The 14874-nt window shown below is 31.6% G+C and overlaps 1 protein-coding gene across 1 annotated transcript in view; it reads right to left on the bottom strand.

Moving 5' to 3' along the window:
* The window catches only part of LOC129940103 (retinol dehydrogenase 13), a 51870-nt gene extending 39514 nt beyond the window's left edge, over nucleotides 1-12356 (bottom strand). The window contains exon 1 of the mRNA XM_056048348.1: nucleotides 12040-12356. Within this exon, the coding sequence (XP_055904323.1) occupies nucleotides 12040-12137 (98 nt within the window). The 5' untranslated portion in view covers nucleotides 12138-12356. The remainder of the gene's footprint in view (nucleotides 1-12039) is intronic.
* Between the last annotated feature and the right edge of the window lie 2518 nt (nucleotides 12357-14874).

The raw sequence follows: 14874 nt of genomic DNA, 5'->3' as shown, positions 1-14874 counted from the left end.
TTCTTTTCGGTGGTTTAAATTTTTGAATTTGACTTTTTTTAATAAATTAAAAGTTACCGAAAACATTTGTTGGAATTTGATAAAATATATTTTATTTCAACATCTATTTTCGATAGTTTAGTCCAAAGTCAATTTTGATTATGATTGATTGAAATTACAATATTATTTTTCTAAGAAAGTTACTTTTTGTTACCAAAAGTATTACGCATAGATTGAAATAATTTGTAAATCAATATTTCAACATTTTAGTCAAAAAATAGTTTATACCAATGTTGTCTAGTTTTTTAAAGTAGCAGATTTCAAAAACGTTTTTCTTTTATGTATACAATTAGTTTGGAGGTAATATCATCTTTTATACATAAAATATTCGAGAACCAGGTCCTAGTGACTTGCAACTCTCAATCATTCCTGTGTGTGAGTCATTTTAGGGTGGGAGGGAACCTACAGTTTTTATGCCGAAACCGAACGTCTAATTTAAGAAAACAGTTTTCATGACAAGAATTACTATTATAGGATTCCTTGCAATAGGCATTAAACGTGAACAAATAACTTTAGTTGGCACACGAACAATATTAACAGATTGTTTTTAGATTCTAATATTCAAAATTTTAAGTTAGATTCTAATATTTACTTGCACTCGAAAAAAAATTGAGTTCTAAAATTAACTTTTATCGATTTCGTTCTCATTTTTTTGAACTCAAAACGAGGTGAATTTCCGTGCTCTGCATTTCGATATTTGCGAATTTCAAGTGATTTGAATTTGACAAGAGGAAATTGTTTTAAAAAATTTCTTTATGTAATGCATTTGGTTTGTGAGAAGTTTTAGCTTCTCCTTTATAGGGGAGGGAGCGGATAAAGCATTTACAATAATTTTTCAGCACACTAAACGTCTTTTCCATACCATTTCGAGTTCTTTTAAACACATTCGACACAATCAAAAGCTAATTTTCGACACCAGAGGTTTTATATTATCAGAACCATCTCATAGCATCAACTCAATGCAAATAAAAAACACAAATATTTTACACTCACTTTTTAGAAAAGCACAAAACTGCTTGAATTTTACTTGAAGGGGTTTCGAAAAGTATTCAAAGTTGTGAAATCGATGAAATGAGAACGTTTTTACTCGAATTTCAATTTCGATTTCATTACACTCGATTTTGGGAACCTAGCTGTTTATATAAAATTCTTATCTTGACTTAACTACTTCCAACCGGAAAAACATATTTTTAAATTGCTCCAGAAGGGTACCCCTCATAGAACCGTTATCTTTTTTTTAAAGTTTTCTTTGTCTTAATAATATTTGATCAAAAATGTCATAATTTTTTGGAGTTTTAAACATTTTTTTTAAATTCCTTATCTCAGAAAAAGGTAAATATTGTGTTCTTAATTCAAACGTAAAATGTATTGTTTCAGAACTCAATAACTGCTTACCAAAAATATTTTTATGACAATATTTAAAAATTTTATGCATACAAAATGTATTTAATTAAATGGCATTTACATTTTTGAAAAACAACTTATTTTGGCGCTGTTTATTTTTAAGTCTTAAAATAGAGGAAGTCTTTTCAAACAGGCTCATTGGATATATGAGCAATTTCGTGTGACCCAGTCGTGTATTTTATTTTAGAAGGCCTTTCTCCATGTTTTGATGTTATTATTTAAGCCGCTTGATTTATGATCGACGCAAAAAGGTATCCCTAAAATACGACGTAAAATCTTTGATTTAAATTCTAGGAACCTTGAAACATCGATAAATGTGAAAATTTGACTAATCCGACTGATTACAAATTTGAAAATTTTGAATTTTGACATTTCTCGACGTTTCAAGATTCCTAGAGTTGAAATAAAAGGAATGTCTGTGCGTATGTACATTCGTTCGTCCGTACGAACGCGAAGTTTTTTTTCGTCGTCCAAAGCTTAAGATCCAGTAGAGATATGGACTTCAAATACATTTTGTTATACAGATAATAATGCAGAAAGATGCAGAAGGGACTCTCAAAAACATTGAGTGGGTGATTTTTTACATAGCAATTTAAAAAACAGGAGCAAATTTGGGTCAACCAAAATAACTCACGAACACGAACCAATAACGCTAGAGACTTGAATTAAATTTTAAATTATTAAGAAAAATTGATTTTGGACTCAAATATCTTTTCAAAAGTTTAAGATTATGGCTTTAAACTAATTTGATGTTATAAGAAATATTGGTAAAACTTTGCGAAAAATCGAATTGACGATTTTCTTACAAAAAATAAAAACCTAAACAAAACATGGTAAAAATTTACCCTTGACTCAAACATCTTTTCAAAAATTAAAAATATTGTCTTCTCAGGAAAATTTTTTTGACATTCAGTACATTTTTATAAAATCTAACACTGGTACGCAAATTTGATATAAATTGATATTTGGTTTAATATCTCGTGAACAATTGAAGATATTGACTTCAAATTTATTCCATTCATCTAATCGGTATTTGTTTATATAAGAAATACTACCAAAATTGTTAAAAATTGGTTTTCGACTAAAAATCTCGTAAACGAAAAAAAGATTTTGAAATCAAACTATTTCATTATATGCAAAATATTATTGGTAATTTTAAAATTTTGGAGAATAATTCAACTGACAACTTTTTTAAGTAGCAAGACAAATCGACAGACGGGATGGCACGTTATCAGTGTGGGTCGCAACCCAGCCTTTTTTTTCGTTTTTGAATCAGCCTAAAATTTTTATTTGACGAACAACTGATCGTCTTGATTTTTTTAAGTTAAAACAAAATACCAAGAACTTTATTAGAGCAATTTCTATAAGGATCTTGCAATACATAAATGTTTTGACAATTCGAAAGTATGTTAACTAGCAATAGGGATATTTTTGCGTTGGGACAAGTGAGGTGTTTCAATTGTCTATAAATACAAAAATCAAATATTCAAAAGCACTTCAAAGTCTTAAAACGGATTTTGACATAGGACATCCTAGCACATCATCAACTAATCAAAATGTATTAAAGAAGTTTATTATAAAGAATCAACTACTATTATTAAAGTTGTTGAGTGTTTTGAAATATTGGTAAGGTCACACAAAGCAAAAGTTTTTGATGTTTTTAGCCTTAAGCATGTGGCAGCGAACTTTCCTCGAAAATTTCTGATTTTGTTTTAAAAACTTGTAAAATAGCATGATCGTAATTTTTGATTTAAAATAAAATAACCTTTCCGTGAAATAAGGCCAACTTTCAAAAAATGTCTCAAAATAATTTTTGAGAAATAACACTAACTAATTTTGTTCAGTAAGGTATGTTAATTAGAGGCGGAGGCATGCTACTCTCCAGTAACCCCCCTGCTTTGTCACACTATAGAATTCGGGGTAGGTGCGAGAATTCTTTGTATTATTGTATTTACGGCAACCCATACTTATGATAAAACTTATTTGGCTTTATTTTACTTGTTAAAATTAATAAGTCCAACTGTTAAAAATTACCTCTAATAATAATTTAAGGCCAATTTTTTGAAATCTGGCTTTATTTCACGACACCAATTTTATCGTAAGCAACATTTTAAATAGAAATAGAATTCTAATTATATTAATCTTTTTGTAGTACAGGAAGTAATAAAACCTATTGCCACCTTTTAAATTAATTGGAGTTAATTATTTTCATAAATGACTTTATCGATATCATAAGACTTCAAAGACCCAGAAAAGATGGAGCTTTGCCACAATAGAGGATATAGCTAAATCAAATGTCAAAAAGTGTATTTCAAGCATTTATTGATGCTTTAAAAATTGTGCAGAGAAATAACTACTTCAAAACATTTTATCTTAAAGTATAATTTCAATTTTATATAAGTTCAATTCAATTGGTATGAATTTAATTGACAAAATGAAGCATCTGTTGATAAAATCTATTTAATTTAAGATATTAAAAAAAACTGTTTACTCTTCTCAAAATATATATAAATCAAATTGATTTTGGTGAAACACAAGAAAATTCTTCGTCTTATTTCGCTTAATTGCGATGTTCTTTCCCGACTTGTTTTGAAGAACTCCATCAAATATCTCAAATCCCTTCCAACTATTTCTATTTAAATTAAAAACAAAAACAAAATACTTTTCAAAAAACATCCTGCAAATTCGAAAGCACTCGAAATAATATTATTTCCTTCGATATACCAATTTAAATTTCATTTACTTTTGAGATTGGTGTTTAAATGTTAAGGTTGTACATAAAACAGTGGGAAGGTATGAAAAGGAAGAGTTCAAAAATGTATAAACTTCTTCGAGTTGTGATTAATGAGGCGGGTGAATATTCAAATTGAATTAATTAGATGCAATGACTGCGCTGCTGTTGCTTATGCTGGAGGTCGTATTTGTAAAAGCGAGCGAGTTCCTCTTAAACCAGAAGTTCAAGATGATTATAGAATCAACAAGAACTCGCTGTACTCCATTTCCAGTCAGACTTTTCTTATTTGTCTTCTTTTTTTGTAACTTAAGCAATTTACAATCTTAATTAAAAGCTGAAAAGTGATTTTTAAAAGAATAACAAAAAGTAGAAAAATTCCTTCCATTTTGTATGTTTTGTTTTCATATTTCTTTTTATTATTTTATATTTTTTGCTAATTACTCCATTATAAGGAATTTGGATTATGAACGAATATTTGAGAGTTTAACAAATACTACAAAATGTGAATAGGAGGAAGTGGTCATTACCCAATTACCACTCTTTAAGGAAAGTCTAATAGCTTACTTAATGTAATGAAAATTTTGGATTGCATTCAATAGAAAACAAAACATTAAAGAACAAACTAAAGCTGTATCGATTCAGGCTTTTTGGGGTTCAGCAAGCTTCTTTATAACTGGAAGTTACTACATTATACCCACTTGTGTGGGTAAAAAAGTCGATTATTACATTATGAACTTCTTAACCCAAATGGGACAAAAGTCCATACAAGTTCTTGTGCACTACTTGTCAATCGATTATAGATTTTTAGTCTACTCATGTAGATTTTATACTAATTCAAAGTTGTATTAATTTGAATTATTAAATCATGTCTTCTAAGGCCTAGTTGGCTAATCTTTGTTAACTATTAACCTAAATATGCAAATATGGGAAGACCAGATAAAAATGACTCAGTAAATTAAATTTGTTAACTTCATTGTAATTTTTAGTTTTTAGTCGACTTAAAGATATGTCTGCCTCAATAGATACACAATTTTAATAATACTTAAAACACTATAAAAGTCCATAAAAAGATATCTAAAAATTATTATCACTTCTTTTTGGTCGCTTGCTCAGAACAATACCTTTTATGCTATTTTGGGTCAAATATTACTAAATGACTTAAATTAAAATTAAAACTAAAACCACAACCACAACTAAAGAGGTCCGTAACCTGAGTTGCTAAGTATATTTTTGTATTTGAAATGAAACCCACTTCTTACCGGTCTAATATAATCGTATTATACATCAGAATAAATTTTTTTCACAAAGACTGTTATGCAGAGTTCTTGGTTTCGAGCTCTGCCTGTGATAAAGTTTTTTTCACGGACGCTGCCTCTTGCGAGGAATTGATAAATCCTCCAAGAGTAATTTTTGTGATGAAAAGTGGTTTCTTAAATTAGCCGTACGGAATCGGCTTAAAGGGCTGTTGCGCCATCCAATTTATGTATTTTTTATAGATTTCGAATACAGTTTTGAATGACCCTATTACCATCCTAGCCTTTTTAAGAATTGCTCTACTGTGTTTATTAAAAAAAAAATGGGTTTGAATGTTTGTTTTAAAATCGTAATGGAATCTTGACTTTATCTAGTTTAAGGCCTTACTATATGCTCTCTTTCTTTTGATTCTGGCGTTTCGAAAACAAGTCTATCCGCATTTGTGTGTATTGATTTTCAATCTTTATTTTTTTAAATAATTTTCTAAAACCGGAAGCGTACGCTTAATTTTGTTAGGAGCTAAGATTGGTTGTGCTTTGCTTGCCAATATAATTGTGTCATCAGCATAATTTAAAGATTCAGGTTTATGGGAAATGGAGTCTGAAATAGGAAAGTTTTGCAAAAAAAAATGGGAACAGCAATGGCCCAAATATCGTTCCCTTAAGTACTCCTGAGTTCACTGGAAACAAATCTGTGTGTTCAGATCGTATAACAATCGATGTTGATTTGTTAAAAAACTAAAAAGAGCTTAATGATACCATTTTGAAAATTCAAAGGAATTCGTTTTGTAAATAAGACAATAATGCCAAAGCAAATCAAAAGATTTTTCGTAGTCAGTATCTTAGCTTAAAGTACACTTTTTATTTCTCAGTTTCTAAATGACTTTATTCTTAAAAAAATCTAGGTTGAGTTTCTTTTTTTAACACCAAAGTGTTTTTTTTTTAATAATTAAATCCGTATCTTTGCAGAAGCTACCCATGTCTTTAAAAAAACATTTACTATGACAACCCGCTTCAAGCCTATTGATTATGATAAACAGGAAGTAATTATTTGATAGCCATAGAGCTTTTTTTTTTTTGGTTTCCTTTTTGATATTTATAATAATAACTTCGCATAGTTTCCCCTCTCAGAGGTCTACCTTAAGTAGTTAGCAACTTTTGTAACTTAAAAAGAAGATATACATTGTACATTAGGGTGTCCCGTCGATGTATGAGAACAACATTTTTTCGAGCTACACTATCAAAAGGGGTATCAAAATTTGCGTGATCTTACACAGATAAAGAAAACGTCAAAAAAAAAACTGAAAGAACATATTATCTTGGGGGGTAGTACCGGGCTTTGAAGGTTTTTAAATTTCATGTTTTTTTTCACCGTTTAAAAAAATTATAAAAAAAATTTAGTTTTAAACGTATTTTATTATTAATATTATTTAAACAAATCACATAGAAACAAAATAAGCAAGAAATAATTTTTAATTAATGACATAACCTTAGAATATAAACTTATTTTTGTGTCCAAAATTTGGCATTTCTGCACGAGATTTCAACTTGTTTTTAATTAAGCCATCTCTAGAGGTAGGGTCAGTTACAATCTGTGATGCCTCTGTTACCAGTTTAACACATCTTTCCAAAGATTTGGTGTGTCAGGGAAAGTCAACAATTTCCAAGCTCTTATCTTTTGCCACGATGTGAAGGTCTTCAAAGGAAATATGTCGAAGAACCGGGGGTGTTGTTACCTGACATTCGTTCCACAAAATAATTCCGGTATAATCTTTAGCAGAGATCTTTGGTGGTTTATATATATATATCCTGCGTTTGTTGATATTTTCAGCTTCTCTAGCTTTTTTTATTCTTTGCAATACCAGCTCCCGAATGTGGTCTCTTTCATCAAACAACATACTGATAAGCAGGTTTTCTGGATGTGCAAAATAAGCATTTCTTACTATACCAGAATCCACAACACATCTTAAATTTTCGGGTAAATACGAGAGTACATAATTAATTGGAAAATATGTTTGGCTCTATTCTTAAAAGACGCCTGTCGCTTGATTCGGAAACAAATTGGAGCATATTCTCTGGTGGACGAAGAGTACTAACATAAAGTCTCAGTAAGCGATTAGCTAAAGTAAGCCATCTCTAGTGTACCATTTTTCCAGGTTGACGGTTTGCCTGCTCCGGAGAACAGAAACCAGTAGATACAGCTTGACATATCTGATAAAGAAATTTTTCATCCGTACTAAGTTCATCAACCACATTTTTCGGCAAGTCAGGCATATCACCAGCCACTGCACAAAAGCTCACGGTGGTTTTACTTTCGGCTTTTACTTTACAGCTAATTGTTTCCCAATAGGTCCAGAATATTCTCTAGGACCCAATGTGCAACCATCTAATGTCAAGAATAAATGACGAAGAGGTAACTCATTGGCGTGAAGCATGAAAATACACCATCCTCTAAATATTGAATGACCCCTCCCTCCCAACCAGTGTTAGTTGCAGTTCCGTCACATCCAATGCAAAGCAAGTCATCTAAATTCCAACCTTGACTCTCTAAAAAGGTTTTGATGGAAGTAAAAATCCCTTTTGCGGTGCCACGACCTGGTATTGTGTGTCCCAAGAAAATTGATCCAGGTTTTGCCAAAATTGAGAAAATTTCTTTACGGTGATAACGCGCCCCTATTTTCTCAATTATCAGGGTCTTGTAATTTTTTCAATCAAAGAAAAATGCTTTTTATAGCAATACCTCTAATATCTTCTAAAGATTATTTACGTGATTTCGATACAGCTCGGTGGATCTTATTTTTGTCTATAACAAGAGTTGAATCTTTGGAAGAAACCAAGCCGACACCAGCCAAAACAGCAAAAGCGACAGCAACAGCAGATCGCGTCGATAAACCGTATCGATCATATACCTTGGCAACTGTTGGCAACATCAATCTATTGCGATAAGCTCTTGAAGTCGATGCTGCCTGTGTCAAAGGGGGGTTTGTTGGGGATGCCTCTGTTACCGAATGTGTTTTTGGGGAAGATTCACGCACCAACTGTTCATTGCAGTTTCCTGAGACAATATCCGTTTCCTCCGTAGACTATTTTCTTGCTTCCCTCTTTGACTTTTCAATTTGCCTCTGATGTCATTTCCTCAAGATATTTGTTTCTTATGTCTCAATTTCATATTAAAATAAATTCCACCCGAAGGATTCTTTACAGAATTGTTCGTATTGTGCTCGGAATCGAGTACAAAGACTAAGGTATATTATTTGATATCCCTCGATGATAGTGTATAGACACGATTTTATTTTTTTTACTAAAAGACACTGTCTGAGTTATTTTTGCCTTAAAAAAAAATTAAAAATAATTTAACATTTAAATTCAAAATGCTTAAATAATTTTAAAATATTGGATACATTTAAAGGGAAGAGCTCTAAACGAACTTAAATTAGTCCACGTTGACTTTAGAGAAAACATGCCCGAGCTCCATTTGCAGCAAAGCAAAACATCTTGGTTTGATTTTTAACATAAAATAAAAATGGAATCCTCATGCCCAAAAAAAACTTTGATATTAATTATAAAATAAGCATTGGCTATTAAAATTGTAAATTCAGCGTAGTATATTAGAAACGAAGATCTTCACAGAGACTCTTAGATTCAAAACGTTTCAAGTAGCTGGCAATGCCATTTCAAATAGTAACATTGAATCTGTTGTTTTGCTATTAATAAGATCAATTAATTGTAATATGTCTTATGGTAAACATTAATATTTGTGTCGCAGGGGTTCCCCAAGGATCTGCACTTGGTCCAATTCTCTACAATAAGTGCGTTTTTTTGGAATTCCATATTATATAGTACAGTGAGAAGTTGCCAACAAAAGTATACGCAGTAGCCAAAAAAATGGTTAGAAAACATCTAAAATTCTATAAAAGTTCATTTAACAATTGCTTCAAGGAGGGGGTTTGTTCGTAGACTACTACATTAACATGTGGTGTTGAATAGAGCTTGAAGCTCGCCTCAATTCTTCATATACCTGAATCGAGTTGAAATGAGCTTGATTCGACTCGAATCCCGTCGGAGATTAGAATCGAGTCAAAATTTGTGAAGAAAAACCTGTATGGAGAAGTTGGTTTTACAGATAATGCCTTATGGTCTGTTTATTTGCATGCTTGTGTACACAAAATATAGGTTTGTTTTAATCAAATTACAAAAAAGTACATGTAGTAGATATTCTTATATGGCACTGAACTAATCAGTTCTTCATTGTTTAACACGAATCAAACTATCTCACTTGCACTTCACACATCGAAACACTATTTTCATTTTAGAAAGTGCTGTCAAAATTAATCATTTTTCAATCTTCTTGTGCGGTGGAAACACCAAAAATATTTATTTAATCTTAACTAAGATAAACCTTTGTTGGAAACATAAATATCTTTTCTATTGTTTTCTCTTGCAAAATAAGCCCAGTTAGTGAATTTACACTTATAAAACTAAATAATATCAACAGTAAAGATTGATTTTTTCCCCAATGGAAAACACACATTATTCCAAATGCACAACTAATCAACGAACACAGCCATCAATATGCAATTTCAATCGTACCAACATTTTAGAACGAAATCACGTAAGATCCATTCGAGAATCGTATAAATATCAAAAACCCATCCATAGTAAGATTCTACTCTAACTTTTGTCGGTGTTATTCATACTATGGATATTGTTTTTGTTATTCGTGTAAAATTCCAATATACTATGGATAGATTTTCCAACAAAACACGGATAATGTGTTTACGTCTGGCTTTCCAAGACATCAAAATTATGAAACAGCTAAGTTTGCTGGCGACACAATGTTTTTATTCTACAAATTCAATTATTTCCACTGTTAAAACTAACCTGCAACGTGCATTTTGTATATAACAAAATACCTTAAGTGACTGAAAAAATAAAATAAATGCTGCTTAGACGCGGGCGGTCTTTTCTACCGGAAAAAAGCATTTTTTTTGTATTTTTTTTGTCTACGTTATTTATTTATTTTTTCTAATTAAATTATTACAACCGATACCTTTTTCACAGCCGTGGACTTGGCCTTGAAGTTGTTCGGTACAAAACTTCACCATCTTGGGAAAAATCCACAAAATCAAACAAAACCCTTTTTTGGAACGGAATTTCTTAATGACCAAAAAGATTTCTTAAAATCAATAACAGATAGCAGTATCGGCCAGTCCAATGATCTATGAATTTATTTTCTCAAAGAATGACATTGGTGACTGATGTTCAAAAGTGAAATAAACAAGTTGTTTTGGTATTCACTTAACATAAAGGTGAGAAAGCCACTCTCGGGTTTTAAAATAAGCCTGTGATGATACTAGACTAAAACTAAATCAAAGGTGGAGACGATGTTTTTGATAAAACATCATCATGATAAAACGTTCTTCTACACGTAAAATACAACGCTGGCCAATGATTGTATTCCACAGCTTACTAGACGCAGCAGCAGCCCCTCGAACTGCCGGAATGACTGATGGAGTTGGAAATGAATGACCGTTCACAGCCTGCAACACGAAACAAAATTCTTTGGATGCCCTTTGTCGTATGGGAGAATGTTTTGCGAACAGTCTTCGAGAGATTTCTTCCGGAAAAGGGTAAGATGTCACCTTTGTCCATTCACCAGGAACCTGCAATAACTTAAATTCGTAGAAATAAATTGCTTGATATTTTCTAAGAAATTAGTTGAAACCGGAATTCCCAGGTTGTTCCTACCAACGTTTAGCGAAAAAAACTTAAAATTAATGAATACATAGTTTTTATTTTAATTCTTTAAAATTAAACTGGTGCGAGTATTTTAGTATTTTGTATGTTTTAAATGTTTCGAAATTTTGTATAAAATATTTTCATTACAACAGGTTTATGCTTTTATTAATTTCCTTAATCGTATAAAGTTAAGTTCTGTAAAACGACACTAACAAGTAAACACTCAATATTTTTCAAATTGACTTCAACTACGAACTTCTTGGAGTGCTTGAAGCTGATCCAATTAGGAATAATATTTCTTTGGCCTCGAACTTGTTTAATTTTTTTGAATTTCATCAAGATTTCAAATTTCCGTCATTCTTTATCTTGATACCAGCTTCGTAGGTTTACTATACGTACACTTGTATGTACTTTATGTACTCTTAGATAAGTATGAAACTTCAACTGAAAAATGGTCAGACTATAGTCCCACGTTGCCTTACCTTTTAAAGCACTAAAAAACCCCATCGTGAAATTGATATAAGATAACGTACAAAGCAAAAAGAAAATATTAGTATTAATTTCTTGAAATCATCACTTTCAATCCTTCAAAAATATAATGTCGAGCACAAAGCATGAATCCCGATAGAAAACATAGACCATTGAGAAAAGGACACATACTATTTTAACTGCCACGAACGAATTAAAGGCTAACTAGACGAAAAGCATCACTCTAACCAGTCTTCGACATAGCGAATGGTGTTTTTTTGATAATTAAACACTCGTTGTAACTATTTTCTAAATGCTTCCAATACGTAACTTTCAATAAGAAAATACGATATTCTGCTTTTTATATTTTACTCCACAAAGAATTTGCCCAAATTTACTTACCTTATTGTCACAATAACCCCAACTGCCACAGCAATAATAAAAGGCCACCAAGTTTTCAAAGGATCAGCATCCTCAAATAATGACATTACTTTATCCATTTTATTTTTCTTTTATTTTTTAAATACTTCACAAAATTTCAAAAAACTAAACTTAACAAACTCTCGAATTTCACTTATTTGATATGTTTCAAATCAGACATTTAACACGCTTTCCAATCACTTCCTGGAAACAAACTGCTGGGTAATTGTATGTTGGGGCACTGTCAATCGGACATAGTGTTCAAAACAACATCCATGCCATTGCAGACGCTCACAATTGTCAACTAATCCAAATCTAAACAAATAAACGAAAAAATAATTGTATGTGTATCTTTACCATTTCAATTCTAAAATCATAGATAAAATGAATAACTTCATGTTCTCATCTCAATGTGCATTTACTTGATGGCCTTACTTTATCTTTACATATGTATAGAAGTTAGGGATGAGTATGTAATAAATTTTTAAATTTAAATTTTCCTGAAAAGGTTGATGGTGGAGTTTTGAGACCCTTCTAGAATATTTCAGCTTCACTTATTGCCTAACTCATTTTGTAATATATCCACTTACTGCTTCACATAACTTTAGTCAAACAATTTTCTTAGGCCTATCTTAACCTTTATTCAATTTCGAAAACAAATTGTTTAACATTATCTTTGTATCAAAACAAATCCCTTTTCGCCAAATCGAATATAGCTATACCATCAGTATAGAAGGAAGCAAACAAAACCCTCTCCATAACATCGGATTACTGCTTTGCATAAATAAGGCATGGCTGCTTCTTAAAACAAAACCTTTTTCTTTTTCAAATCACGATAGAACAAGGTGAACAACTTGAAATCCATACATAGTATCGGGTGTCTTTTTGAGAGCTTGATAACTTTCCTATTAATGAAATTGAACTTTTTCGAGGGGTTTGGGAAAGTCTTAATTTCAACCCAACTCTGAATTCACTCTTTCATGTGAGTTTTTTAGATATTACGAGTACCTTTAAAAATTTGATGGTTTTCCAAATCTCTAGATTTTAGATTAGATTATAATTCATCAATTACTTTCGTTTAAGATTGGTTTCAATTCCGCCAAGTTGATAATCCAATTAATGAAACCTAAAGTCATTAATTATAACATTTTTCGTTCCATAAAATTGACCTTTTTGATTGTTTAAAAGTTGTCGTTGTGTTTGGCTCCTATATTTAAGTCCAGTCTTGACGTTTGTGTATATTTTATTAACATCCATCTAATTGAAGAGGGGACACACCAATTCTCTTGTAAATAGTCATTTCCGAACACGTTTCGTCTTACTGCATTCGAAAATGGACATTGCCCTACAAAATTTATGATATCACATAAGGCTGGTAGATCGCTTCTTTGTGGTACGTAATTTAGATCCAATAATTTCCCTCGTCGGAACATCAGTGAGATTTTTGCTCTGATGTTCTCGTCCAAAAAATAATTATTTTTCTCTGGAGAATAATCAAGACGATAATATGTATATTGATCGAAGGAGGGAACTTCTTGCTTCTTCTTCGTTTTTAGATCTTAGATCCATATCGCATATTTCTGCTAGCTCATGCCATTTCTCAAAACATCCTATTCTATTGCGTAGCATATGCATCGCGATCCTTTTCGGTAGACGGTGATCCGGCATAACACGAAGAATATAATCGATTTGAAGTTTAAGTGTCTTGATGAACAGAGGCGACATCCCAATTTCCAGCATTATCACATACTTTAGCGAGTTTGGCGGGAGTTTTTCAACTGCTTCGTATTCTCTTCCTGCCCATGTCTGTGCAGCATAGACGAGAATAAACTCGACAATGGGCAACTTAATACAACATAAGGGATTTGCAATCAACTTCATTCTTTGAACGTAAATTTTGACCAAGGCAACTAGTTAGATTTTCAAGTGTGAATTTTAAATTTAAAACTTTACTTCACAGACCTCTACTTCAAGTTCATAGTAAAAAACTACCAAAAACATTAAATTCTACAAGGTACTCCTCAGGCAATCTACAAGTCCATCACGATTTGTATTTTCTATAATAAAAAAACATAACTTATCTCTTTTTCGAATTGACATAGAATCGTTTTACAGAAAGCATCAAATCAAGCCCTGCAGAAATAAGTAAATCATAAAGCAGTAATAAACTTCTGTTGAAGGAAAAAACATGATCAACTGTCACTTTTGACATAAGTAGACTTTATTTTTCTAGTTATGGAGATTTTTCTCGACTAACTTTTCAGTCAACTTTCCAATAAAGCGCCTTAATTGGAAGGCTTGCCTCCATTTCCTTATGTTGTCTGAACCTGCTCAATGGCTTTAACACGCTATACTTGCAGCTGTTGCTTATTTGTCTGTTATTGAAGCAATTTTTCAAATTCGCATTTATAACAATTTAGGCGTTTTTTTTTCTTCACTCGAGTGCATTGCATATCCATTTGCATAAATCGCTTGTTCGGTACTCCAAGATACTTGTCCTCTTATACAACTTTAACAGGTTTTCCATCATTAAACCATTTCTAGTTCTTCTTTACTACCATTTTGTCCATTTTATTTTGGATTTGTCCAGATTGACCAGAAGGTTCCACAGATTGCAATATTCTTTCAACTTGTTAATAATAAATTGTAGAGTTTTTGGAGAATTTTTCAGCATCAGTACATCATCTGCAAATAGCTTTGATTTGTATTCCTCCATATTCAATTATTAAGTTCACTCAGTCATTTATACAACGAGTGGTAAGATCTGGACTAATGATGCTGCCTTGTCGGATTCCGGATTGAGTTGCAAAGTATTCG

This window comes from Eupeodes corollae, chromosome 1 (genome assembly GCF_945859685.1).
Source record: "Eupeodes corollae chromosome 1, idEupCoro1.1, whole genome shotgun sequence".
Lineage (NCBI taxonomy): Eukaryota > Metazoa > Arthropoda > Insecta > Diptera > Syrphidae > Eupeodes > Eupeodes corollae.
The sequence above is the reverse complement of the archived record's forward strand: the minus strand, read 5'-3'. Positions and strand labels throughout refer to the sequence as shown.